The sequence below is a fragment of the Sylvia atricapilla genome, chromosome 7 (assembly GCF_009819655.1).
Source record: "Sylvia atricapilla isolate bSylAtr1 chromosome 7, bSylAtr1.pri, whole genome shotgun sequence".
NCBI classification, from domain to species: domain Eukaryota; kingdom Metazoa; phylum Chordata; class Aves; order Passeriformes; family Sylviidae; genus Sylvia; species Sylvia atricapilla.
The window spans coordinates 18,387,591-18,413,252 of NC_089146.1; the positions used below are offsets into that span (position 1 = coordinate 18,387,591).

The 25,662-nt window shown below is 36.3% G+C and overlaps 1 protein-coding gene across 2 annotated transcripts; it reads right to left on the bottom strand.

Moving 5' to 3' along the window:
- Positions 1 to 7,491: 7,491 nt before the first annotated feature.
- On the bottom strand, positions 7,492 to 25,566 carry DCAF17 (DDB1 and CUL4 associated factor 17). 2 transcript variants are annotated; one of them, XM_066322824.1, is made up of 14 exons: positions 25,155 to 25,566; positions 23,809 to 23,912; positions 21,991 to 22,081; positions 20,961 to 21,103; positions 20,071 to 20,149; positions 19,461 to 19,550; positions 17,272 to 17,379; positions 16,669 to 16,774; positions 14,190 to 14,332; positions 12,691 to 12,800; positions 12,227 to 12,314; positions 10,615 to 10,710; positions 9,091 to 9,246; positions 7,492 to 8,300 (listed from the first exon to the last, which is right to left on the bottom strand). In XM_066322824.1, exons 1-14 carry the CDS (start codon positions 25,161 to 25,163, stop codon positions 8,175 to 8,177), a joined length of 1,449 nt encoding a protein of 482 aa, XP_066178921.1. In that variant the 5' UTR covers positions 25,164 to 25,566; the 3' UTR covers positions 7,492 to 8,174. The 2 variants fall into 2 exon arrangements, with proteins under 2 accessions (XP_066178921.1, XP_066178923.1); XM_066322826.1 differs by having other exon boundaries at positions 10,627 to 10,710; positions 25,155 to 25,564.
- Positions 25,567 to 25,662: the final 96 nt, after the last annotated feature.

Sequence of the window (25,662 nt, forward strand, 5' to 3'; positions counted from 1 at the left end):
GGAATGCATAAAACTAGTTAAAATTAAAGGAAACAGTTCTATGAAACTTAAAATAGTTTCAGTAAAATACTACCTATTCAAACACCATACTTACTAAAGTGTTGGAAATATCTACATAGAGACATGAAGACCAAGCCAAATTGCAGGGCAATGCAAATACATTTCTTCATTATTGTCTTTAATCTCATAAAAATAGATGCTGACGTTTTAAAGAAAAGCTTGGCTTGAGCAGCACTTGTATAAAGATATTAAGCTTTAGTTTGCATGGATTTGGTGTGACCTGCCCTCAGGATTTAACTGGTTGCTCATTCTACTCACAATGGTAAGTAGAACACTTGTTGAATTTCACAAGTCACAGTGAGACATTAATTTTGAAGATTTAAGGACTTTAGTTAAACTAGATATTGCTGAGGTAGATAGATAAACTTCCCTTTGTTAACAGAAGCCAGATTCAAGGAACTGATAAATCATGAGGCCTGTCAACTTATGTTTGTGTTTTCTGACTAATCAGTAGACTCCAAGGATACAATATAATCATAAACCAAAACAGTCCTGGAAAAACAGGATTCAGTTGTCATGCATTCACCTTTTTAACACTAAAAGGTTAAAAAGTCAAAGCGAAGAAGACCCATCTTATTTCATCATTTCGAGACCCCGCCCCAAAAGAAGGACCACCAACCCATTTCAAAGAACAAACTATGCATGCTTAATGGCTTTTTTGCTAATTACCATATGAAGCGGAGAATGGGATGGACCAAAGTTATGGATATGCATTTGTGTTTTGGGTATTCCATACTCCTATACATAAATAGACCCTGTGATCATCTCTGAATGGCATGTGTGTATTTGGGAGCCATCCCGCACGCTGCCGGGCATCGTAATAAACATACGCTTTCTAACTTTAAACTGTTAGAGAGTCTTTGTCCATCGTAGCTGGATATCGGTATTAGATCAATATCCATATTTTTTAAATAATTCAACAGCATCTACGAGAAGATCTAAGCCCTAAATCTTCTGATAAATGCACTGATGCATAATTTTGCAAGGGTGCCAGATTGTCATTAGCTTATGAGGCACACAGGTCATCTCAATATTATGGTCAGAAAAATTTTACTTTCATCTCTGTAAAGCCTAAAAACTGACATAGATCTTTCTTTTAATTTGCCTCCTATGAACCTGAATCTCCCAATTGCAAAATGCTTCCCGTTCCCACTGATTTCAACAAGCTTTGATTGCATCCAGGATCCCAACAGTCCCATTTAGGAATCTTCTACTCAAGTGGATTTTATTTAAGCTAAAATTATATCTCTCAGAGGACTTCCATGAATTCCTATAGCTCAAACTGGTTTACCCTGTTAAAGCAGCAAATAACAAGAGCAGTCACAAAATTCTGTTGAACTCAATATGAAGTCTAGTTTAAACAAGTAATGATGAACAAATTTTTTTAAAAAATAGAATTGAAGAAATTCTAAAGCTTAGAGATTGTTAAATAAACCAAACCAGAATAAAGTGCAAAATAAATTCTTAGATAAAGTGAAATGTTCTTTATAAACACGAAGAACATCTGTAATGCTGAAGAGATTTCAGGCATCACCATTAGTAACTTTGGCCTGTATGTCTCTACATTTCCTGCTGTGCACCTCTTCTTGCCCACCTGGTGCAAATATCAGATTGCTACGGAATCAGAAGCAATGCTTAGCACAGCTTCTATGTCCCAGTGAATTTCGTGTTTACTTGGGGGTGGGAGCTCAACACGATACAGTTGACTGCTGAGGGCTGAATGACGCACTTGATAATCTGAAAAATAAACCCCCACTGGCATAAAAATGAAACTATCCTGTATAGGGCTTTCATAGTGCTTGGATCAATGAACACCTGCTTTTGTTAACCATTACTGTGGATAGGTTCTTCAGCAGTTCATAATTTCTGTTCTTTTCCAGAGCTTCTGTCTCCTAGAGACAATGATATTTTTCTAGTATATTACCAACTCTGTCACTGTGTGTTCCCTTTTAGCAGGTCTATTGGGACATGATCTAACATGCACTTCTTTCTTTGGGTTGCTGCATTGTCAGATGTAGGATAACTGTGACTTCAGACCTGGAAGAACTTCAAAGCAGATGCACAAAATAAGACCTATGAAACAGACAGATTCACAGATTATTTTGTAGAGGTAGCAATGGATTTCTGCCAGTATTACATGTGTGGTACTTGGTGACTGTAGTCATCATTGCTATACCATTCATACATTTTTAGAGCAGCAGCCTAAACATAAGTGTACATAAATGCCTATCTAAACAACACACCATGTCACCATAGGCTATTTTTTTGTGCTGCCGATGCAACTTTTTTAATACAGGAAGTGTTTGTAGTTTCACGTGACCGGTAACTGACTTGTCAGAGCTGCACTTAGAATAAGATTAGAGTCTCTTTTACAAGCTACAACTTTATCTCTTTTTTGCATGCTGGACAAGTTATTTAAGATCTAAACCTTAGACCTGGATATTCCAGATAAGTTAGAGTATCCTTTAAAGCATTTGCATGAGTTTTTCAGAAACCTGATGGCTGTTCCTTTTGCAAACAAACAAAAATGCTGAGATTGTCCAGTCAGCTTTGTTCGGGCAGCTAATTTAGCTGACTGTTGTGGAAGCCTTAGAAATATCTCTGTAGAAGTTATCTTACCAGGAGTAATACAGACAAAGGAGTTCAAGTAATTAGTGTTTGAATGGCACAAACAAATCAGAATGATCCTTTTACTCTTCTTGGAAAAAAAAAGAGATCCATGCCTAAGCAACAGAACCCTTTGACCTTTGCTACTGAGAACCTCACTAATTTGTCCTTGCAAATTGTGACTGTGGAACAAAAATCTTCCAATAAATTTTTTACTCATTCTCTACCCTAGAAAGAGCTTTTACTGAGATAAAATAAGGCACCTTTGGTCCAGAATGCTATACTGGTTATAGGACAGTCATTGTTACTTGTGCAATGAAACTCTCTATTGATTTTCAAGCTATAAACATTTTACTTCTGTGAGTTGTGGGATATTTTTCTAATAATTATTTGTAGAAGCTTTTTGAAATTGTGGAACTGTGGGACAATAGTTGGAATTGTCAAAGCAAGACTATAAAGTTTTATAGCTTTCAGTTTTTGTTTGAGTTGCCCTTTCTTATTTTCTTCCCTGCCACTCATCAGCCTTGCCAGTGAGTATGTATGCAAATGACAAGAGAAAGGCAGGATGTGCACTCTTTTTATGCTCAAAGCAAATCTTATCAAGAGAAGTCACTCCTTCATATCTTATAAGTTTCTAGGCTGGGAAATTCCACCTGGGTCTCTAAACAGCTGTCTAGCACCTTCGGGATTCCATTTTTGCTTCTTTGTCCTGAGCCAATCACCGAGATGTCACGGTGAAGTGGAAAATAAAAAGTGATTTTGTTGAAGCAGAAATGCTGGAAGTATGCTGCTTTGGTCCACAAAACAAAATGTTCCTAAGCCATAAAATCAAGCCAGCTTTCAGGCAGTACAAAGAAGAGGCAGTGGCAGTACAAAGGGCTAAAACAGGAAGAGTGTGGTGTCAAGATGCAGGAGTTGCCTAGATTTACATCGCCCCAGAGCATGGAAATGTATGTGAGCAACCGTGCTGCAAATTGCATGTTAGAGGCAGGCAACATCCAAAGTTGAGACTAACTGCAGATCCAGAAGATAACAGGGGAAATTGCCAAAGTATGAGTCTGAATATGGAACATCCAAGTAAACACGTTAACAGAATAATTTTCCTGCCTGTCTTCTGGCAAGCAGCTGTTACTGGGGACTGTCTGGAGAGCCTGCAAGCCTATCATGTGGAACACATTGCTTCTCCTGCAGCATCTCAAGTATGCCAGAGTTCTTGAGTCACTTTGTGGAATAATTCCAGTGAATTTTAACTTTCCCTTTCATGTTTTCTTTTTTCTTCCTGAGAAGAATGTGCCCATACTCTTCCCTAAAAATATAATATTCTCAACAACACAGCATTCCTTCTCCACTCGGGCAGGAATAAGGCATTTATACTCCCAGTTTACTAAATGAGTAACTAAGCTATACCAAGCGGTTCTTAACAATCACATTATTGTAACTCTTCACTCTGTTAGGATACCTAGTTCCTTTTATAAAAAAAAATCAACCCCCCCAGAAAAAGCAATCTATTTTTGCAGTTAATATTTTATTAGCCAAAGCAAGCACATTGTCTACTTTATTAAATCTATAAATATTTGAATGCATTAGCATAAAATTATTTTCTATATTCTTTCTAATTCTTTCTATATTCTATAAGAATATAATAATCTGAAAATTTTGGTCATCATTTTGTAATGTCAGTAAAACAGAAATAAATAATATAGTTGTAAAAATGCCAAGTCTAGCAAGCAGAGAGCTTCAAGGGATCTTCTCTGAATTGTTGATACAATTAAGATGTTCTTGGTGACGATTGCTACAGACATTAGATCAAGACCAGAAAAAATAAGCTCTTTAAAGGTTTTGTAGTGTAGCAATACATGTCCGTTAGAAAAGAACTCAGTTGCTGTTCTGTATATTCCTTTGTGGTCAGTCTTAGAATACCAGTTTTACTACTTCCCCTATTTTTGTACTTACCATCTAGGATTTGTCCATTCTGGGAACAGAACAGCAGAAAGTTTGTTTCAAACAACCTTTGGTGCAATCCAACATGAATTCACTAATCCATGATGTTTTTAATTACTAGACTAACATTTTGCTTCTTGCAGGCAGAGTGCTCAGAAGACCCTGCTTTAAGCAGCAAACAGCAGTTCCTCCCAACTGTTCTTTCAGAAAGCACTCAGCCTACATGCCACCCTACATGCTACGGGTGTCCTTTCTAGCAGGTATTCCTTTGAACAATCTTTATTATAACTGGGAACCAAATTCATTTATTAGCTGTTCCATCTTGTGGGATAGCTTGTTACAGTTCCATGAGGGAAAAAAAAATTCTTGCTGTTTAGTTTTTGGCAACTGTTACTGTTGCTAGTTACTGTTAAGTAATATGAAAGGTATTTTTCTCAATAAACGAGAGGAAAAATAAAAGACAAAATGAAAATAAAATGAGGAAGAAACTGTGCTGTTAAAATACTTGGACGTATCCAGAAACAAAACAAAACCCAACAAAACAACAACAAAACAACAACAAAAACCCAAACACCGAAACCACACACATACACATGCAAATTTCTCCACACTGAAAATGCAGAAAGTTTGGGTGAAGTTACCTAATTGTGAATGCTGGTAAAAGTGGCTAAGATCCCTTCAACTCTGTTTGAAATACACATTTGAGAGTCTTTCCTCATATTAACAGTTCACTTCTATATTTGCATCTCTCTGCATAGGTATATATAATCTTTTTCCCTTGGGCATATAGTGCTAGTGAAAATAATGGAAGCATAGGCCATAAGCCATTCAGGTTTGATCTTTTAAAGGATGCACTTGAAACTGCATTTGACGTAATTAATGAGGCTTTATCTGCATACTCTGGAAACCACAGTGTGAGTGCTAAGGATCCTCTGAAAATCACAGGAAGCAAAAGTACTCACAATTGCATGCTAACAGTTCCTTAGTCTAATTTTTGTAAAATAAAAACCTATCAGTAAATAGGTTTCCTGATCATGAAGGAGTTAGGTACTGCCCATGAGAAGTGAAGAAAAATTTTGCCTTTTCTTACTCTAATCTAATGTATTAATTTACATTTAATATCAATTTGACACTACACGAAAGCACACCCCTGCCAGCAACAGTGACTAAAAATATTGGCATATAAAATCTCCTGGCAAAGTAAAGTACTAGCTTTTTTTTCTGGTGGATGAGTTTTGTTTAGGAACTTAACTTGAAGTAAAAGCAGTTGATTCAGGTAGGCTACCACAAGCATGCAGGTATTTGTGTTTGGTTTAGATAGTTATTTTAAACAGTGTAAAAACTACTGGTTTGTGGTCAGTATTTTCCTCCTGCTTAAACGCAAGATTATTTTTAGAAATTTCTGGACCTCTGCATAGGTACATTAGGCAACTCACAGCTTGAAAACCACAAACCATAAGCATTTAATGATTCTGCTTCTTTAGTATGTTCCAGACTGTACGTAGAGTCCCAAGACACTCAGGACTGTTCAGGGCTAGTCATTTGGGATTCTGTATCCTCAAACAGTTTTCAAAGTGTTTTAAAGTAAATAGAAACCTCTTCTGTTTCTGAATGAAAATGTCTATGTGGGACCTGCCAGGATGGACCATCTGCTGTTATCTGTAGCACAGCAACACAGTGTGCATTTAGAGTGATAGAATTTCTTACACAAGACCCAGTCATCATCAAAGTTTGGCCTGCTTTTGATCACTAAAAATTGCTGCATTAAAAAAACCCCAAACAAACCACCCCCAAACCAAACAAATATACAACAAACCAAACAAAAACCCCAAACCAAAACAAAAAAACCACCAACCTGATGTACATTTATATATTTAGCAGACTTTGTAAGTCTGCCATAGCTTAAAAATTAGCCACTAGGACACAAATTAGCAAATTCCTGAAAGCTATGGCTTGTCTTCATGAACAGTTCTTGCACTATTTATTAAATGATGAAGTCTCAATGTCTTTGTGAGGAACTGCTTCAAAAAGATAAAGAGCACTGAACATAAACTTTAAGTACCTGCTTAAAAGTTGGGTCTTCTGTCTTAGGAGTACAGCTTCCTATTAGTTTTCCCCTTCATATATTATTTCCATAGTTATTTGTAAAATAGCAGGTAACAGACAGGTGTTCTTTCCCGAACCCACAGTGAAAACTTATGGAAGATAGGGTGGCAGTGGGGTATTGCTACTGCCCTTTAGTTCTGCTGTTGTTTCATTATCTTTTCAAATGTCCTTTTTGTGTTGTTTTTTCTTTCCACAATTGAAATTCACTTCTTTTGCATTGCATTTTCTTTAAAACTCAAAATTTTCTATTGTTAGAATTTTTCTAGAACTCTTCTCTATTATATCATCTAGAATGATCCATGTTATTTAGTAAAGCCTGGAGCAAAAAGAAATATTTGCATTTAGAGTTACCATGCGTATGATGACAGTGATGTTAGTGAGTTCTGCTTTGATGAGCTATGCTCCTGAGCCCATCTTCGGCTTGCATTTGGAAAAACTTTATCACCATGAAGTCTAGAGCCTGCGTTTTGTTGTTGTGGGTGTTTTTAAATTTAAAATGAAAGCTTTCACTCCAAAGATTCTGAATATACTATATAGAATTCCAATGTATCAGATAGGCTGCACACAGTAATAAGGGTGAACAGCTGGGAGCTTTGGCTCAGATTGAACAGCTCCTGACCCTTAAGAGGGTCAGGCAGAGAACTGCTTGGAGAGATACATACATACATAAATATATATTTTTATATATATGTAAAAACATATAAAATATATATTTAAAATACAGTAAAATATATGATTTATTAATATTTATCTTTAAAACAAAACATACACAACCAGAAAAATCTGAGTGATTTTATTTCTCACACAAAACCAAGAGAAGGATTTTGTCTAAGTGGTTTAATGGTAACACTACAATTTTCATACTACATACAAAATTTATCCTAGATAGTTTTACATACTTTGATTAATTAGCAGTTTGTATTAGAGTTGCATAGGTAAAACTATGTAAGACAGATCACTGCAGATGGTAGATAATAAGTAAGTCCATGTCCTTCTCCTTGATGTCCAGTATTTCAATCCTATTGCTGAAGAGAAGCAATAAATGCTGCATCTAGCATTAATGATGAATTGCTGAATACATGAAAAGCCATGATGAACTACAGGCAAGCATACAGCATCACAAAGAAAAAACAAAGAAACAAAACCTTATGTAGTAATAGTACAAAATTTTAAGATTAAATCCAGCCAGAAAAACAGTAGTTGACTACTATGTATGGAGTCCTTAAATAGCATCCAAAAGTCTCTGTAGCTGGTGTTTATGGCTTAAATATATACAAAAGTTCTCCCTCTTTTTTTTTACAAAACCCTTTCTGTTTTTTTTCATACATTAAGAATCATGATCTTTTGTGGTATCCTCAAATAGCATCCAAAAGTCTCTGTAGCTGGTGTTTATGGCTTAAATATATACAAAAGTTCTCCCTCCTTTTTTTATCAAATACTTCCTGCTCTTTAAAATGGCATTAAGAATCATCATCTCTTGCAGTATCACATACCATTTGGTAAACATAACAACTGAATCTCCTGTTAGGTTTCTGTTCTATATGTAATACAAGGTCTTTGTCAAAGTAAACTTCATGACTGTAAGTCTGAAATGAGAAAAAAAAAAAAACAAAAAAAAAACCAGTTCAGATTGCAGTCTCTATTTCCATAACTTGCTAATATCTGTATCATTTTCCATAAGGAACAAAAAATATTTAACAGTGGTGAACTCCATGATCAGGCAGAAATTTTGTATGGATATACAGAGATTACTCTTCCAGATAAAGGACAGAATTTTAAAACTTTGAGAGGTTTCTCACACCCCTATTTTAGGAATTTAAGTTCAGAACATCTGATTTAAAGATCACAAGTTGCCTGTGCAGTCAGTGATAGAAGAGGTGTAACAGTGCTGAAAAATTCAGACCATCTTAAGTTGGATGTCCATCTAAACTTGGACTGTATGAACAGCCCATTCCATCTTCCCAAACATATATACAGTGAGGTCCATGCTTCATTTTATGCAGGAGTACTTCAAGTTAAATTAGGAAGATAATTTACAAGTTGTAAAGTTAGTCTGGTGTAACTAGCCATGGAGTATTTAAGTTAATAAATACTTCAGAAATACATTAAGGATAACACTTTATGCCAATCAAAAAACCCCAAACAAATCAAGCAACAACAACAACAAAAAAAATCACGATTTCAAATAATGGAGATTTTCAGGTAAATTAACTACTGTCTGATGGAGTACTTAAAATTTTAGAGTTGTAATTATTTTATGCAAATCTCATCCCTTTGCAACGCTATTTATATATCTGCTTTAAATCTGAACAAAAGCGGTATGTAAATGAGTATGGGGCAAAGACAGTGGGAACAAAAGACAAGAATTTTCCTCACCACATCCCAGGACTCCTTTAATGGAATACTCTTAAGTAGAATCCCATGTTCATTGCAATGAAAGTCAAGGTGAGCTCTTCCATCAGCTCCTATCTGAGTAACGGCCACAGTGGATAATAAATCCAATTCATCTTCATAGTCCACAATTTTGAATGTCTTAGAGGAAAAAACAAAACCTCAAGTTTACAAATAGAACATAAATTCACATTTCCCTCTACCTAAATTGCATAGCTCTTTTTTCTTCCTGTGAAAGCAGAATTGGACAAATTCTAGTTCTTAAGTCTTCTTATCCCAAAGAAAACTTTGGGAGCCAAATACCCACCAGACATTTTTCCCAACATGAGTTGTCAGAGTATTTCCGCAAAACTCCTTAAGCAGGAGAAAAAGAAGTGATGTTCTGAAAAATCTTAACATGCAAGTACATGTATTTTATATGTAGCATACAGGAAATAGAAAATAAGTACTTCTAAAGTGGCCAAAGAAGTACATTTAGGCTCTTGAAGCAGAGATGTTCAGAGACAATGTAGCCTTAAACCATCATTGGTTTTGTGGGAATGGGTACATTAGAGTAAGTCCATGAATATCTGTATATTCTATTCAGCTCTCTCTCTTGCTCCATAGATTATATGTTAGTGAGGAAATGACACCAAAATGTGAAGATTGTGAACTACCTTAATTGCCTTTATCTCATTGTGACATACTCTTTAAATTCAAGCCAGTCTTTTTCTTCCATAATGTAAAAACATTTACTGGAATCACAACTGAAGTGTAACATCAGGGAAAAAAAATAGTGTGCAATTATTTTCATTATGGTTAAAAGAAAAGGCAAATAGAAATAAACTGCAGAGCCTTAAGGGTTATACTGGACTGTGCTGTATTTTTACCAGAGTAAATTCCATTTCCTCAGAATAAAGAAAAGGAGTGACTGCCAGAAACTGATGAATTTTACCTGTTGTGCTTATGTCAGTTATAGATCCAGCTCCAGATAAAGAGCTAAAAAGTATTTTTCATAACCATTTAAGACTCAAGTGTTTTCATTCTCAAGAAGTAGTTACTTAAAGGAGAAGTGTTAAATACCTTATCCTACAATACAATCAAAGTAACTGGGAGAGAAAAGTAAAGTTTAGAGATCCTATAGAAAAGACAAGAGGATCCTAAAGCATAGGAAAAGTTTCTTTCATTTCATAAAATGCTTTACAAGAAATGTTCAAAGTAGATATTTAAATGGAGAATAGAGTAATGGTTTGTCACATTACCATATCTTTTCTGTGCCATTGAAGTCACATGGAGTTATGGTATTGTGGGGCATAAGATCAGGTCTTGAATGAAAGAAAAAATACAAAGCTCAAATGTTGACCAAGAAGAAAAAATGATAAACAGCATATGAAGCAATTGCAAGAAGACAAAAAGAAGAGGAATAAAGAAGTCAAGGACATACACAGCTAAAGGTTACACCCACTGCACCTAAAACAAGAAGGGCTTCTGGCTAGCTAAACACTAAAATACTCCATGAAGTGCTCTTACTGCATCAGTTACCTCTTGTTCTGGGTCATCATCCAGCAAGGTGAATCGCTTTTTCACCACTCGACCAGAAGCTGTTACAGTAACACTGTTGTTCACCTTTGGAGAAACATAAAAAAGTGTCTCTAGACTTCGGAGCAATTTCATTTCTATCGATTTGACAACGTATCTGTTTCATATATTTTGCTTTCTGACCTTGTTTTACTCATGAGCTACGCACAACCCCGGTGCTGCTGTTTTCTTTATGAGTTAATGAACTTGGTAACTTCAGTTGAGCTATTGTTGTTATTTACTCATATTCAGAAGTGTCCCACAGAGGTGGCAATGGTTTTCAGCTACCATAGTTTTTTATCAGAAGTGACTAGAACCAAGATCTGCTAAATCACCACCATTTTTCCCCCTAAACTTTTACTTCCCAAAGATGGGAACAGTAGCATCTTAAACCACCATGTCTGCTTCCACTGGGCTTCATTAACACCAGAAATATTAAAGAATAGGTTATTTGTGTCTTAATAGAAGTCAAAAGGAGTAAGCACAGTACAGGAAGGATTAGAGCTCATATTTGTCTCTTCTTACTGTAACAGAAATTACCTACCCAGCTCTCAAAAAGCAGTATGGCAAGTTATTAGATGACCTGGCAATTAGTTTTTGAATTCAATGCAAATTTTGTTCTTGAGTTTGTGTAGATTTTTAATACACAAACTTTTTTTCTGCAAAAGCTTTAAAAATCAGCATCACAGATTCACAGACATTTTACAGTATTGAAACTATAAAAACTTGCTTTTAGCTAAGACAACCTTGTCTGCTGAATGAAAATGACAGTTACAGGCACTACCTAGAATTTTTTTCATGTGTGCTCTTTAACCTTTTTCACATTAGATTATCTTTGTGATTCTATATCACATGAAACTGAGGTGATTTAAGAGCTCAGTTTGGCCAATAGTTTTAAATCATCCTCTCACACTTGATCCCACCTTTCTGCACTCTTCTGATCCACTGATGACTCAGTCCTGTTCTGCTCCAGTTCAGCAAAACAAGCAAGCAGAAAGTACTCACCTTTTCTGCCAGGTTATTATTCTGTTATTTTAGTGCACTGATTTGGCTCACCAAAGGTCAAATGAATGCCAGACTTTCACAAGAGAATGACAGGTGTGCATGGCCAGGAATAGGAATGGGCTTTTGGAAGCAATGTAGTGTCTTTGTTGCCTTATGAAGAATTACCCCTAAGTTATGACAGACTTGAAACATTTCTAGCAGTTGTATGATCAACTAACCTGAGCACCAGAGAAACACACAATTATCATTTGGTGGCACCTTCATTTTAAGGAAATCTGTCATCATCTTTTAAATATGTTTAATATCCATGATACATGGTTACACTGCACACCTTAAAGAATGCTGAAAACTAAAGAAAAGACTGGCGGTTTCAGAAATCTATCCTGGAAGTGTTACTGTTTTCAAAATTCTTTTCATACTGCTTAAAGTCCAATGAAGACAGAGAATGTCCTTCAATAAACTTTGGATAAAGCCATAAAAACAGAGTGATGAAACTAATAAGCAAACTCCCTGTTTAAAGCTCAAAATCACACATTGTGATCTCAGACACTAAACTCACACAGTTTTCTCTGTTGGCGACAATCGTAAAATCTTCTGCAATCTCCATTTGATCTGCATGATTTTTAACTTCCTTAAGCTTTAAGACTCTACAGAAGAAACAAATTACAAAGTAAGTCATGTATTCTAATCTGCTTACTACAACATTTCTATGTATTTTAATCTAGTACATTAAAACATTGTAAATAAATGAAATGGAAATTAATTATTTTTGTAATTTATGTTTATCAGCAAAATTTTGACACAGTGGTCCTTGAGTATTTTTCATACCAAAATCTAAACTCTAGTGCCCATATTTATCACACAGAAATCTGCAGATGTTTCTAGAACATTTAATTCTGATAAATTAATAGATTTTATGATTTCTATAGTCTGATGAGTGTTTGGGCCTGCAAATTGTCAGACTTCATTGCAGTTATGCAACTTCTCTAATGAATAAAAGATTTGAGTAAAAAAGGCTCATACTTTATCAAATTTGGTCCCACGTGGATTATTCTACCTGACATATCTGGATGGAAATATATCCAGTCAGGTTCAAGTGAACAGCATTTCATATCCTGTACGCCATTTTTTGCCTGAAGAAGAAAAGGAAAGCTTACAATATTAGTATTTTAAGTCTCATACATCTAATTAAAGAGGAAATACTGAGCTCCTCACTATATACCTCTGGAGGTTTCAAAGTATTGCTCCTAAACGTGACCAGAAAGGATGGCAGTGGAACAATACTAAAAACAACAACAATAATAATAAAAAGACTCAGTTCCAATTCCCAAGATATTCAGTGGAGCAGTTTTGAGATTTTTAATATGCAATAAGCAATAACTTTATACCTTAAGCTATATATTGTCCTATCTCTCCTGAAACTAAGCAGAATGAAGGTTTAACCTACAGTGTGCAAACACTTTAACAATTCCGGCTATTTGAGTATCCATGACATGAGATGTGTCACGATATGCAACAAAAATTAGGACAGAGTTTGACTTGAGCTTCAAACCTCAGGCTTAGCCTCTTTTGTGCAAATTATTTGTGGAGCATATAAGCCTGGAATACCTTGTGAATTCAGCAATCAGATGCAAGCCAGTCAAAATCTCGGGATTTTGGCAGTGGCTTTCTGTTGTTAAATTTAGCTGACATCGACCATTCAAACTGCCAAATATATGAACCCACATAGAAAAAACCAGATGGAAAGGATTCTGCAAGTCCATTTGAATCAAAATTGATCTTCAGCTACAATTGTGAAACATCAGTTTTGAAAATAAGATAGGAGGGAAATAATTGATCAGGCAAGCAAAAGAGATAAGGACATTTACAGATGAAACTTATTTAGTCAAGAAACTCTGAACAGGCTCAGAAATTGTTTGAAATACAGAATGATCTTCAGGTCAATTCCAGATTCAAAATAAAAGCTGAGATGGCAGGCTCACACAAAATAGTATGCATATGATAAATAGTACATAAACAAAAATAATTAGGAACAGATTAAACTAAAAACACCTTTCTAGGGACAGAAGGGAATTAAACTGAGCAATCAAATCTTTTTAGGGAGAGAGAGAAGGTACAAGTCAAAGATAAACTACAAGTATTAAGGGCATTTATTCTGCAATATCGTAAAATCTAAAATAATTCTGTAGTCAGCATTTAGTAGGCTGACTAGTCAGAAGTGCATTAGGATGTTTCCAAGCAAGGAAACAGGTAATGAAACTTAACTTTTAAGTCATGAATACAGTGCTGTGTAGCTCTCACAGCACTGCTATTGTATTGGAATGAAGGAAATACAATAAGCAGTATTGACTCAGAAGGAAGTATTTTACACATGACTCCATGGGATAGGTAATTTGATACGGGGTGAGCCCTGTGAAAGCACTACACTGGTAAGCAAAGGTCTTATAGCCTACTCAGAATAAGAGATGAAGACAAACATAACACACATTAATTTCAGAGAAGCTGCTTTCTGAATATATTACCAAAGTATTGTCTTTCAGAGAACAAATATGGAAGACTCCTTTATGTTTTTTCTTGTTAGGTGTGATGATATAGTGCCAAGGGTAACCTCCAATTTGAAATGCATTCTCCAGAGAAGATGCTTCAAATAGCAAAGGTGGAGTATCTGAAAATATTCAGTAACATTAACATCATTAGTAGCAGAACAATCACAATTCCACTGATCCTTACAATTCTAAATTCCAATAAATCTACTAATTCTTCAGAACTTTTGAAGATTGGTGGAAACACATTGGCTAGGAACTCTTCTCCAGCACCAGCTATGCTACTTCACCCAGCATCCAGGTGCACATCTGCAGTTCCCTCTGGAGGGTTACTGCCTTCTCAGACCTTAATGCTGAATACTCTTCTAGTACCTTTAACTTACCAGCAAAGACAGCAAATAACTAAAATTATTCCAGCTCATCTGATTGAGAAAGGATGTACACATGAACAGATCCAAGACCATATCAAAATGGTCACTATTCTCTTGGGAAAAAGATTCATTCAGCAAAGATTTGCAAGATTGTAGCCACCTAAACCATGTGATAATGTGATTCTGCTGCCTCAACTCCGTCTTTCCCGTATATCACTTGCTCTTGCTGCTCAACACCTCCAGTTTTATTGTTTGCCAGTCCTTTCCCAAGTCTTGCCAGTTTTCAATCTCCAGTTGAGCTTCTTTGTCCACTTCCTTTAAACTCTGCAAAGTTATCTAAACAAAGTTGTTCCTGGCAGCACTAAACAAGTGTTTGTTCTAAATGCAAATAAACCCAAAGAAACAACAAGAAAAGGTTTCAACAAAGCATCCTTCTGCTTGCTTTTTTCCCCTGAAATTACTGTATCAGCTAACAATAAATCAAACTACAGTTTTAAGTTCTGGGCCATTCAGAAAATCACAGACTGACCAAAATCAATTCCTCACCAGTTAAGAGCTGTAGCATAGTACATCTTAGCCCGTAAGTTTTGATCTCTATACACTTCCTTTTGGGTACCTCATACCATAAAAACAGTACTGTAATAATGCCCATCGCTTCAGGCAATTTCTGTAGGGAGGCTAGGGCTTAAGCAAGAAAGAAAACTACACACGGTTAAATTATAGTAAATACAAGCCTGCACTCTGAAACTGTTAAGATCTTCCTCACTGAAGCATTTGCCCATCTCATTCTTGAATGAAAACAACTCAAAAACCGCAGGAATGCAACTATTGGCAAAAAGCAAGCATGAAAAATGTATGTCATGGGTTCAAAACTTCCCAACCACAAATTCCTGAATATGATTGAAGATCAAAAAGGTTTTCTTCAGGACACTGGTTTTAAATCTCAGAACTGAAAACTACAATGATCTATAAGCCATGAGATCGAATCTTCATATTAAACTTCCCCCAGCAGGTTTCCACAGGCCCCTAACATTAAATGGTGGTTTCACAGACTGAGATAGAGAGAAAAATGGGGGAAGATTTCCCTTTACAAAAACTGCGAAATCAAATATAACAGTTTATTGCTTTGTTTTGATAAAACATTGCATTATAACTTTATTATCTAAGACCGTATTTTATCTTTGTGTACTCTCTCATTTTTATATAAATCTGGATTGATTTGTCTCATTATCTGACACACTGAAAAAACCAAAAAGGCATTTTTATGAGGAAAATTACCTGAAAACAAATTTAATACAAAAACATTCAAAAATAAATAAATAAATAAATAAATAAATGCATTTTTTTATATTTGTGAAATCAACCTTTTAAATTTTTTTTGGATGCCTCAAGTGTAAGCTTGTGAGAATGTATTTTTAAAGTAAGAAAAGAAATTTCAAAAGAAGTATCAGGTTTTGTGCACTCATTAAGATTCTTAGCACCAAATTCTATAAACTCAAGTGCACCAACAGAAGCCACTGTTGGCTTTTAGAAAAAGAAGTTATTACATAGTGCAGAACATTTATAAGTTAATGATTTGAGGCATTAGAATTGTTTTTAATAATTTGTTCTCTTCTCAGGAATTAATTTTACTGAAACTGGCCCATTTCTGACAACCTAGAATGTCAAAATGCAAGTCAAATTGTATTCAGTCTCTTTGAATTTCCTCTGCAAGTTAGAGTAAATGTTCTCACATCTTTTGCTTACACACCATCGACTGTTTCTGGGTGCTACTCACAGCTATCCTAGTCCTTCCTCTTTCCCAAGAGCAATTGCATCTCAGAAATAAAGAAAGGGGTTTCCATTTCATGCATTGATTATAAAGTTTTTCAGATAACTTAGTTGCTCTAACAGTTTTCTTGGTGTGTCCTATATAATTATTACTGTAATTAGAAGTAAAGCCAAATACATTTTACTATAATGTAAATCCAGAAATACAGCTACAACACAATATGAGCACAGTGATTTTATTATTTTTTCTTCATGTGAAATAAGCTGCAATCAATCCATACAAGCCACAGTCAAGCCAATATAAAGATCATAATTACCTGTTATTTTAATGTTACATGGAAGACCAAATGGATACTTTCCTACAATTCCCACCTGACCATTCCAGTTGAATTCTTGTCCCAAATGAAATTGTTGTTCCATGAACTAAAATAACACAGAACAATTTAACTTTACAGATGCATATTTACTTGCTGTTTAGTTTTATTCTCTATTACCACTGCATTCTTTATCTTCTTAGATACTGCTTGAGGTCTCATTTTAAAATTAATGTTTGATTTTTGATTGGAAGGATATAAATTCACAAGTCTAACTGCAGTTCTCTTTGAGATCAAACTTCCGCATGCCCACCGGTTTCTGGCCTTATTAATCATCTGTAACTACAGACTAGGTGTGTAGAGAGAACCACATCTGGTGTAACATTCCTGTAACTCCCCAGAAGTACCTGTCTGACCCCGGATCTCTTATGCTTTGCCACCTGTAACTGTTGTAATTTTTCTAATAGTGTATCCATTTCTATCCTCTGACCCTAAAGAGATCTAGGCAGGGATCTATATACCCCACGTACTTCTGCAGAGTACCTGAATACTTGACTTCTTGCCCAAAAATAACATGGACTGTATGAAAACTCTTTATTTCATTACCTGTTCCAAAATTGCCTTGAAGTTATAGAGTCTGACCAGACCCATGCTATACATTACAATAAGGATTCCATTAGAAACAGCAACATCTGTCACACTATTACCAAAAATCTGGAATAAAATAAAAAAATTCTATTAGAGAAGAAATCATTGAGAGAAAACACAAATAACCAATATTATGTTCTCAATTTTGCAATCACTTTATTATTTTTATTCTGACCAAACTCTGTGATGAGTGTTTAAGTTCAGATTTTCTGTAACTCATCTGTTCTGCTGAGTTTCTTTAATCCATTGCACTGCAGTAACACCTAAGGTTACATTAGTCATATTCTGCAAGCAGATTAATGCTCTAATCAATTCTCAGTATATCTTCATATCATGCTACCCAGTTATTATCATACATGAATAGATTATATTATTCAGCATCCCACAGGAACGTAGCAAAACTAGCAACTAGATCTAAAAGTCCTGATTTCAGATCTTCTGTTCTTTCGTCATTCCCAGGGTAAAATACTAGTCTAATGACAACTCTATGACTGCATACAGCTGTACTAAAACTACATTATCCAGCTGTCACAGAGTACAGGGTTCTCTCTGAATCCAAATTAGACATATACATGAAAAGCTGACTTATCTTTTTAAATAATTATCCAGTATTCATTTGTGCTACTGTTTAACACATCATTGAGCAAACCCCACAAACTAATTCTTAGTATTTAATTAATACCAACATGTGAAGTACATAGATTTTTTTTAACAGAATGCTTGAAAATGTAGATTTCTTTAATCTGACTCACTATGTGAAAAAGCAATTAAACTAGTTAAAACAGGCTTAAAACCAATAAAAAACTAAAGAAACCCAGAAACAGTAAGACACCTACATCTTAACACTACCAGCGATTTTGTGATCTGTTTAGTTCTGAAAGATACATTCACTCCTGAGACTTTGCCTTTTATTTAGTTTTATTCCTCTTTCTCAATACATTTGTTAGCTTAGATCTCGGTGTCTTTCAGACACAAACTCTAATATTCTTCCAACCCTAAAGTCTCCTTTCTATCCCTGAGACCTCAGTTTACAGTTTACACCATCTCAGTAAAGCTGAGGCATGAGGTGCATTCTGCAGTCTTAAGCAGTAACACTTACCCCAACTCCAACCTAACATTTACATGCCACTGATCTGGCTCAGGCCTGGCATTGCCTTCACTGCTTGCATCTCCTGCTGGGTGTATTCTCACATCCCAAATGCTGCCCCTTCCATTACAGTTTTAACAATTTCTCTGATGAGTACTCAGTACAGACCCAGCTGAAGAAATGCTTTCACATGTTTTGCCTGCTATGACCACAATGAATCTGGCATGCCATTCCTAATCAGATTGAGAATACCTTTGATACTGGTAACATTTTTTCCAGTCCTAAATACTAATTTTGAACAGAGCAATACACAGTACCCCCAAGCTTTCATGAGCTCAAATGAAAAAGTTTAACCCCCTGCCTTCACTTGCCAGGCCCAACTTCAATTACAGCCTCAACCAAGCACCAGCTAAAACTCCAGCTTATAGCTCTGGACCCTAAAAGACACTGTACTTCACAAAAACTAAAAGACAGAGTTTGCATGTTTGTACTGTTTCATGTGTAACTTGTATCCAGAGCATTCTAGACTTAAAATAGAATTGTAAAAATTACAATCTGGCTCAAAGTTTCTTCCTAAGTATATACACTTACTTATAGGTTGGTTGTTCTTGACTGATAAAGCAAGACATATTTACTTTCATCATTCAGTAACAGTGATAATAAAAGTATGAAACATTTTTAACTGCATATAGAATTCATAGACTATTACTAGGACTGGCTCAGAGCCACATCTGTCTTTCTTTAAGGAGGTTAAAAGAAGTGTACAAACACTTCAGAGTTCCCTAATTTTTATGACTGCTCTAAGAAAAGGCTAAAGTTCTGCTGCTTGTCAAAGAGTAACCCAGTAACAGAATCCATTTGTATCTTCTATTCTGGTCATTAGAACGAAGAATATTTGCCCCAACGTCTCTATCAGACACAAGAACACTGCTGCTAATTAATGTTTCAATTGCTTTTACAAGCTGTAAGTATGACTTCTGAAATTCTGAAATAAGTACCTAAACTACAGATCTCATAGAACTACATTACAGATTACATAGTATTGGAGAAATTAACTTACCTTTTTGTTTATTTCCAGCATTCCAATGAACGAAAGAGGCAAAACTTGGAATACAGCAAGATAAAACAATACAGTCTGTTGAATTCCTGCCTGGGAAGCAACAATACTGAATATAGTTATTAAAGGTAGGACACCTTTATCTTCTACCATAATAAAAAGTACAATGTCCCCATCTGTTGGAGGTCAGACAGCTACAGAAGCTGAACTGGGCAGCCCCACAGATCTTTTGGCCCTGGTACAGTGAAAGCCAACGGAGAGATACACTCAAGGCAAGAACAGAAGACATCATGTCTGGTCACTCTGACACTGACTGCTTTGGCAAAGGAAGATGCAAGAAGGACTTTGCTGGCCAAAGAGGTAACAAAGGACATTAGTAGTGTAAGAAGAGTAATCAGGAGATTGTGTTTCTAAAGGGGACCAGGACAAAGGGGTCTCAGTGGACAATTTTGTACGAACATAGTGACCAATAAATGCTGTAAACTGTGTCATCAACTGCCTTTGCTTTGCTGGCATAAGCGGGGTCTGTGTCAGACAATCCTCACACCCATCTTTGGGCTTGTAAATCTATTTTTGATCCATTTTGTAAAAATGAGTTTTTCAACACACTTACCTGCCGTGCTGCTGCTGGGAGCTTATTCTGAGCTGACTTTACAATCATTACTTCCTGAGGAGTATCCCAGCTCAGATACCTATTTGTGATAAGAAAGGCCTGTCTTAATCACTTAAAAACCATTTATAAATATATGATTTCACAGAAAATATAATCAACTACAACTAAGCAGATGCCTGTACCCAGGCCAACTTAAGTATTTGATTTGGAAGAAGTTCAAGATGTTTGCTGTTTGCAATAATGCAGAAATCCATGGAACTAGGAATTACTTTATTTCATACAGGACTGTGAGAAAAATTGGGAAAGCATGAATATTCACTATCTTAATTTTTCTCTTTCCCTTCATAATCACCACTTTCTTATCCTTCAGCCTAAAGAAAATACCTTTTTTCTGAAAACCAAAAAAAAAGAAGCAGTTTACAAGAGGCAGTAGCTTCCCTGCTTTAAAAGAGAAATAAGGCTACCCTATGGAAAAGAACATTTGCAAATTAAAAACAGCTCAAACTTCAAACATATTGTTTGTATGTTTGATCAGGTTTGTTATCCAGCTCTTAAAGTCTTCTTCTGGTATGTTGCCATTGCAATACTAAAGGCTGTGAAGTTGTCAGTGGAAAGCAAATAGTAGGCTAGGGTTTGTGGAACTTGATACCAAAACTGACCCCATCATACTTAGGTAGATGAAATTCTTCCAGAGGTAAGAGCATGCAGGAACAGTACTCCAGGTAATGTTCTAGATTAACAAGCTTGTTGTCAGACATAGGGTAGTACTAAAATAACATGATTCCCCTTCTCCTCTGTAGTACTAATCACTGTTAATTACATTAAGCTCTCCTTCTCCTCTGTACTACTACTGACTGTTAATGATACAAAGCCTAGTTGTTGTTTAATACCTGAAGAATTTGCAACAGGAACCAGCAAGATACACCTTTTCCAGTACTTCTCCACTATCAGCAGAGAGACGCAGAAGCCAGTTCTGCACTGTCAGGACTATCAGGGAAGCTTTATAATCAGATGGACTCGGTAGCAATTCCCCCTACATAAAAAAAAGTCTGTTAGAAAGACATTTGTATCAGGAGGATACAAAACATTTTGACAGTCAGAAGAACATGAAAGTAAATACACATCCTCCTCAAAAAGTGAAGGAGGAAATCTACCTGCTACTCAGATCAGTATCTTTAAGCTCAAGTCCATGCCAAATAATTACCGATGACATAAATAATCTGTTGTCACACTTTTTGCAAGACAGTTATCTTTTCTAGAAAAGGCACCCTTGAAAGAATTCTTGCCTTGCAAATATTAACTGCTTATTGATCTAATTGATATCAATCTTGAAGAGAGAATTGTTTAAGTATTTCAGAATAAGACAGTCAGTGGTAACTCAACAGTTTTAGGCACGTAAAGGATAAGACTAATATTTCTAAGCTCTAAGTGGACACTGGGTGAGGGAGAGAAATTAAGTAATTATCAGGTAGAAACAGCAGAACAGTTTTTGGGCAGGGTCACTTCAATGGGCCTCTAGTATATCTGGTTTTTGGGGTTTTTTTAATGTCAACAGATACAAAGAAAACTAAAACACCCAGCTACTGTCCTTGCCATCTAAAAAATAAAGAAAAATATAAGTAGAATTTATTTTGTAAGGAATTAAGAATTAGTTGCATAAGAATTTAAAAGCATTGCTTTTAAAATCTTCCATGAAAGCTTGCAAAAACCATTTGAATGCACAATGGAGAAATTCAGAGGATACCTCTAAATGTTTAGTTAATATAAATAAGGCACATGTTGCAAACCTTTAATGACCTAACTCCATAAAAACATTAAGACAACAGTTTGGAAGGAAAAAGCACTCCATTCTAAATGTTTCATCAAACTATATTAATTTAGTATTTTGCACAAAAATGCTCTAGTAAAAAGTAATCTTACCAGTGGACATTCCAATAATAAAGCATCTTCTATTTTTTCAGACTTGGCACACTTTGACTTTTGATAAATTAGTCTTGGCTGTTGTGCAATGCTAGAGGAAAATGATTGCTAATCATTAGTCTGCTTTATAGACTGCTTTCTATCAACAAGTCATTTCATACAGTTTTATAAATCCTGCATTTTCCTTAGGCAGGTTAGAAATCTAAATATAGTATTTTTACTTTGTAAATACACCTGAAATTGCTCTCAAAATAAGGCCTAATAAACAATAGTTAATATACTGTAATATTTAAGAGCTAACCTTCTATAAATCTATAAATCAATGATCATCCTGGAATCTTCCCCTCAAGTTCCTCCAATGCTGCCTTTCATAACAAAGGCATAGTGTCATGTTCAGATATTGAAACAAAAAACTCTACTAATTAAAATTGATGCCATTTGGGTTTTGCCTTTTTTCTTTTTATATATTCTCTGTATTCTTCACACATATATTTGTAACTCTGTTACCTATTGTATTAATAACTAGTTTTCCCAGTACTTTTCCATGGCCTTTCCCTAGGCAGAAATAGAAAACAAATTACAGAGCTCCAAGCCCCGGGAGGGACAAGGCCCAGTGCTGCCTTGTCCTTCCTGGGAACCAAGGCTGAGAACAACTCTTTGAGATACATTCTCATGGACAAAGTACAACTTGCTGAAGCCCCCAGAGAAGGTGCTTGACCTAGGGGGGAATTGGTACTTTTTATCAATTATGCTAATTTCTAAAACCTATACATGTGTACTCATCCCTGTAGGGCTGGGCTTTTATGGACATCTTTCCATAACTGCCTCTGAAAGCCTTCATTAAAGATCCCCTTTTATATTACCTCCTTACTAAAATTATCTTGAGTTTCATTTCCAGGTTAGGAAAAAGGCAGCAAAATAAAAGCTTTGTCCTGTGCAGAGCTTTGCCCTCTGGGAGAGGATGAGACAAAGAAAAACCTGAAAGATGTTAGACAGGTTAACCCAGTACTGAAAATATTCAGACAATGTAGGAATAAAAGCAGATTTAGATCTCAGCTGTGGGTGACAGATAACTTAACTAACTCTTAGTGGTTTACCCTGACAGAGTAGTTTGTCTTTTATATATCATATGACACTATCTCAAACCTGCTCTGCCCACAGCTTCCTCAGCAATACAGTTCTCTAAGTCCAAGCTACTTCCCTCACAGTAGGGACAGGCAAGGACAAGGGCAGGTGTACACAGATTTCCTGTCCTCTACCTACCATGTGCTGCCTCCTAACCTGTGTCTCTGCAACTGATCATGGAACAGAAGAACATATTAGATCAGAAGATTTATCTACAAAATACATTTGCAAAAACTAGCACATACTGCAGGCTAGACTTTTACATGGAGAATAATTTACTTATTTTATACAGAAGTTACATAATACCAAGCTTGTTACATAGGCTGATTCTGTACCACATTCTTTAGTACAGTGTTATTTGCCAGACTGCAAAGAACTACTTTGTTTCATTTGGCTTTTTAGTGCAAGACTAGAAAATTGTGTTGATCTTCCATTCCTGCTCTGAAAGCTGAGGTTATACTGCACCAGGAAGATCTGGCTTTCTTTTACCAAAGTAGGTGTCACATTAGGATACAACAGCATATAAATGTAATTCAAAGGTTGTAAACCAAAGATTTATCACCTGTTTGTTTTTTGTTCCTAAGTAAACTTCATTTAATTCACATTAGCTATTTGTATGAGTAAAGTTAGCAATATAACGCAGAATCAGTCTCAAATCTGTAAGTCAGTACCTCATAATTGTAAATTTATTACCTGGTAATACAGCATTGGTAATTGTCCATGTAAATTCTTCCTCTTTCATATGCAATAGGAGATGCAGAATGAGTTGTCCAAACATTCTTGAATTTAGTACTTTCCTGAAACACAATAGTTTTAACAGTGATGGCTGTTTGTAACAAACTTTGCTTCTGAAAAATATTCTATTTGGCTCCTGCAACTTAGTAACTTACATTAATTAAAAATTTACTCCTGAATACACAAGAGAGAATCTTATTTGTCTTTTATAAAAAAATTTAACAGACCTTTTATAAGAAAAATTTGTCTTTTTTAAAGACCAAATTAAAATATTTTTAATTAGCTATTATGGACAGCAGGGGTAAGGAATATTTTGTCATTAACTTGCCTGTATTAAAACTGGCAACTAAACTTCCATGGTGACTTTTTAAATCAAGGACTAAACTCCCTAGAGTACAAATATGCAGAGAATTCTTTTATATGTCATTAATTTGATTTATTGAACACTTAATTCCATTGTGCTGGTGGTGTTTGGTGTGAAAAAGAGAAAAATGTATTTACAGTTATTTGCAATAACCGCCTGAAACTTTAATGAAATAAACTGCTCACATTAAAGTTTCTTGCATACATTTGAGGTATCAGGAGCTCTAGACCATTAACAAAGGTTCTAGTCTTAGAAAAAAGAAGTGCAAGTCAGACGTACTCATTTTTGTTTCAGGAAACCTTGCATGCCTATTGATCTACTTACATAGGCAGACACTTCACCTGACTTCCAATAAATGTATTTTCAATATAAGATATTACCAATTCACTTCCACATTCTTTTCTAATGTATTTCTATCAACTACAGTAATTGTTTTGACTAAAAAAAAAAGAAAAAAAAGAAAAAAAAAGTTCAAGTTGTAATTGGTTTAATTCCTATTTTTTCTGTAACATCAGTTTCACTGAGAACTGGGGTTACGTTTACCTGAAAATCTCTGCCGATTATCTTATTAGGCAAACTGCTTTCACATTTAACGTGAAGCACTAAGAATTTAAGATTAGTATTAAGTTTTAAGCCATCTTAGGGAAATAGGTGATATAAAATCTCATAAAAGCTTATTTTGAACCCAATTATTGGATATACGAGTTCCTCAGCAGTTTTTGCCCAGCACAATCCTCATCTCCAATCATCTCTGAGTCCTGTGAAATAAATTTAACCATTACCAACTCTCTTTATCACAACCGCCCCTTTTTTCTCTCCAGATTTGTTCTCCAGCGTGAGCGGGGACCTCTCGAACATCTGGGCTGAGGACTGACACTGAGCCCCTCGGCTGAAAGCCCGAACGCGCAGGGCTGCAGCCAGCGTAAACGGAGCCTATTACCTGACACATGATCTTCCTCAGGAGTCCCAGGTTCTTCCTGTGGGCGACACCGGCATCTCTGGCATAGAAGCCGTGGGCCCTGCGGCTGAGCAGGCGGCAGACGTTGTGCACGCCGCACGCCCGGAGCGCGGCCCTGTCCCCGCCGGCGGCCGCCTGCGGGCATGTTCTGGGCCCGCGGGGCCGGCTGGCCTTTCTCCCCCGCTCCAGGCTCGCTCTCGGCAGGGCACAGCCTTGCAGGGCCAGGCCCGCGCCGGGGTTATCTCAAACCCCCGCCCTGCCCGGCGAGAGGCGAAGCGAACGGGAAAAGGCCCGAACGGCCTCTCGCTCCCCGACTCGCTAGGGAGGCGAACCGAGGCCTCCCGACGGTGCTCCGCGCCTTCCTGGGCCGCCGCAGCGCCGCTTTCCGCAGACGCCGGGCGGGGACAGCCCCGCGCCGCCTCCGCACGGCCCGCCGGGAACTGTAGTTCTTCCGCCAGCGGAACCGCGCGGCGCGCCCGGACTTCAGCTC

Excerpts from the sequence above, each read along its gene's own strand:
- DCAF17 (XM_066322824.1), bottom strand. Across the intron at positions 17,380-19,460 it reads TGCTGGAAATAAACAAAAAG|ATTTTTGGTAATAGTGTGAC; the intron begins GTAAGTTAATTT and ends ATTTTATTCCAG. Across the intron at positions 10,711-12,226 it reads TCGCCAACAGAGAAAACTGT|GTGAACAACAGTGTTACTGT; the intron begins GTGAGTTTAGTG and ends GTTTCTCCAAAG.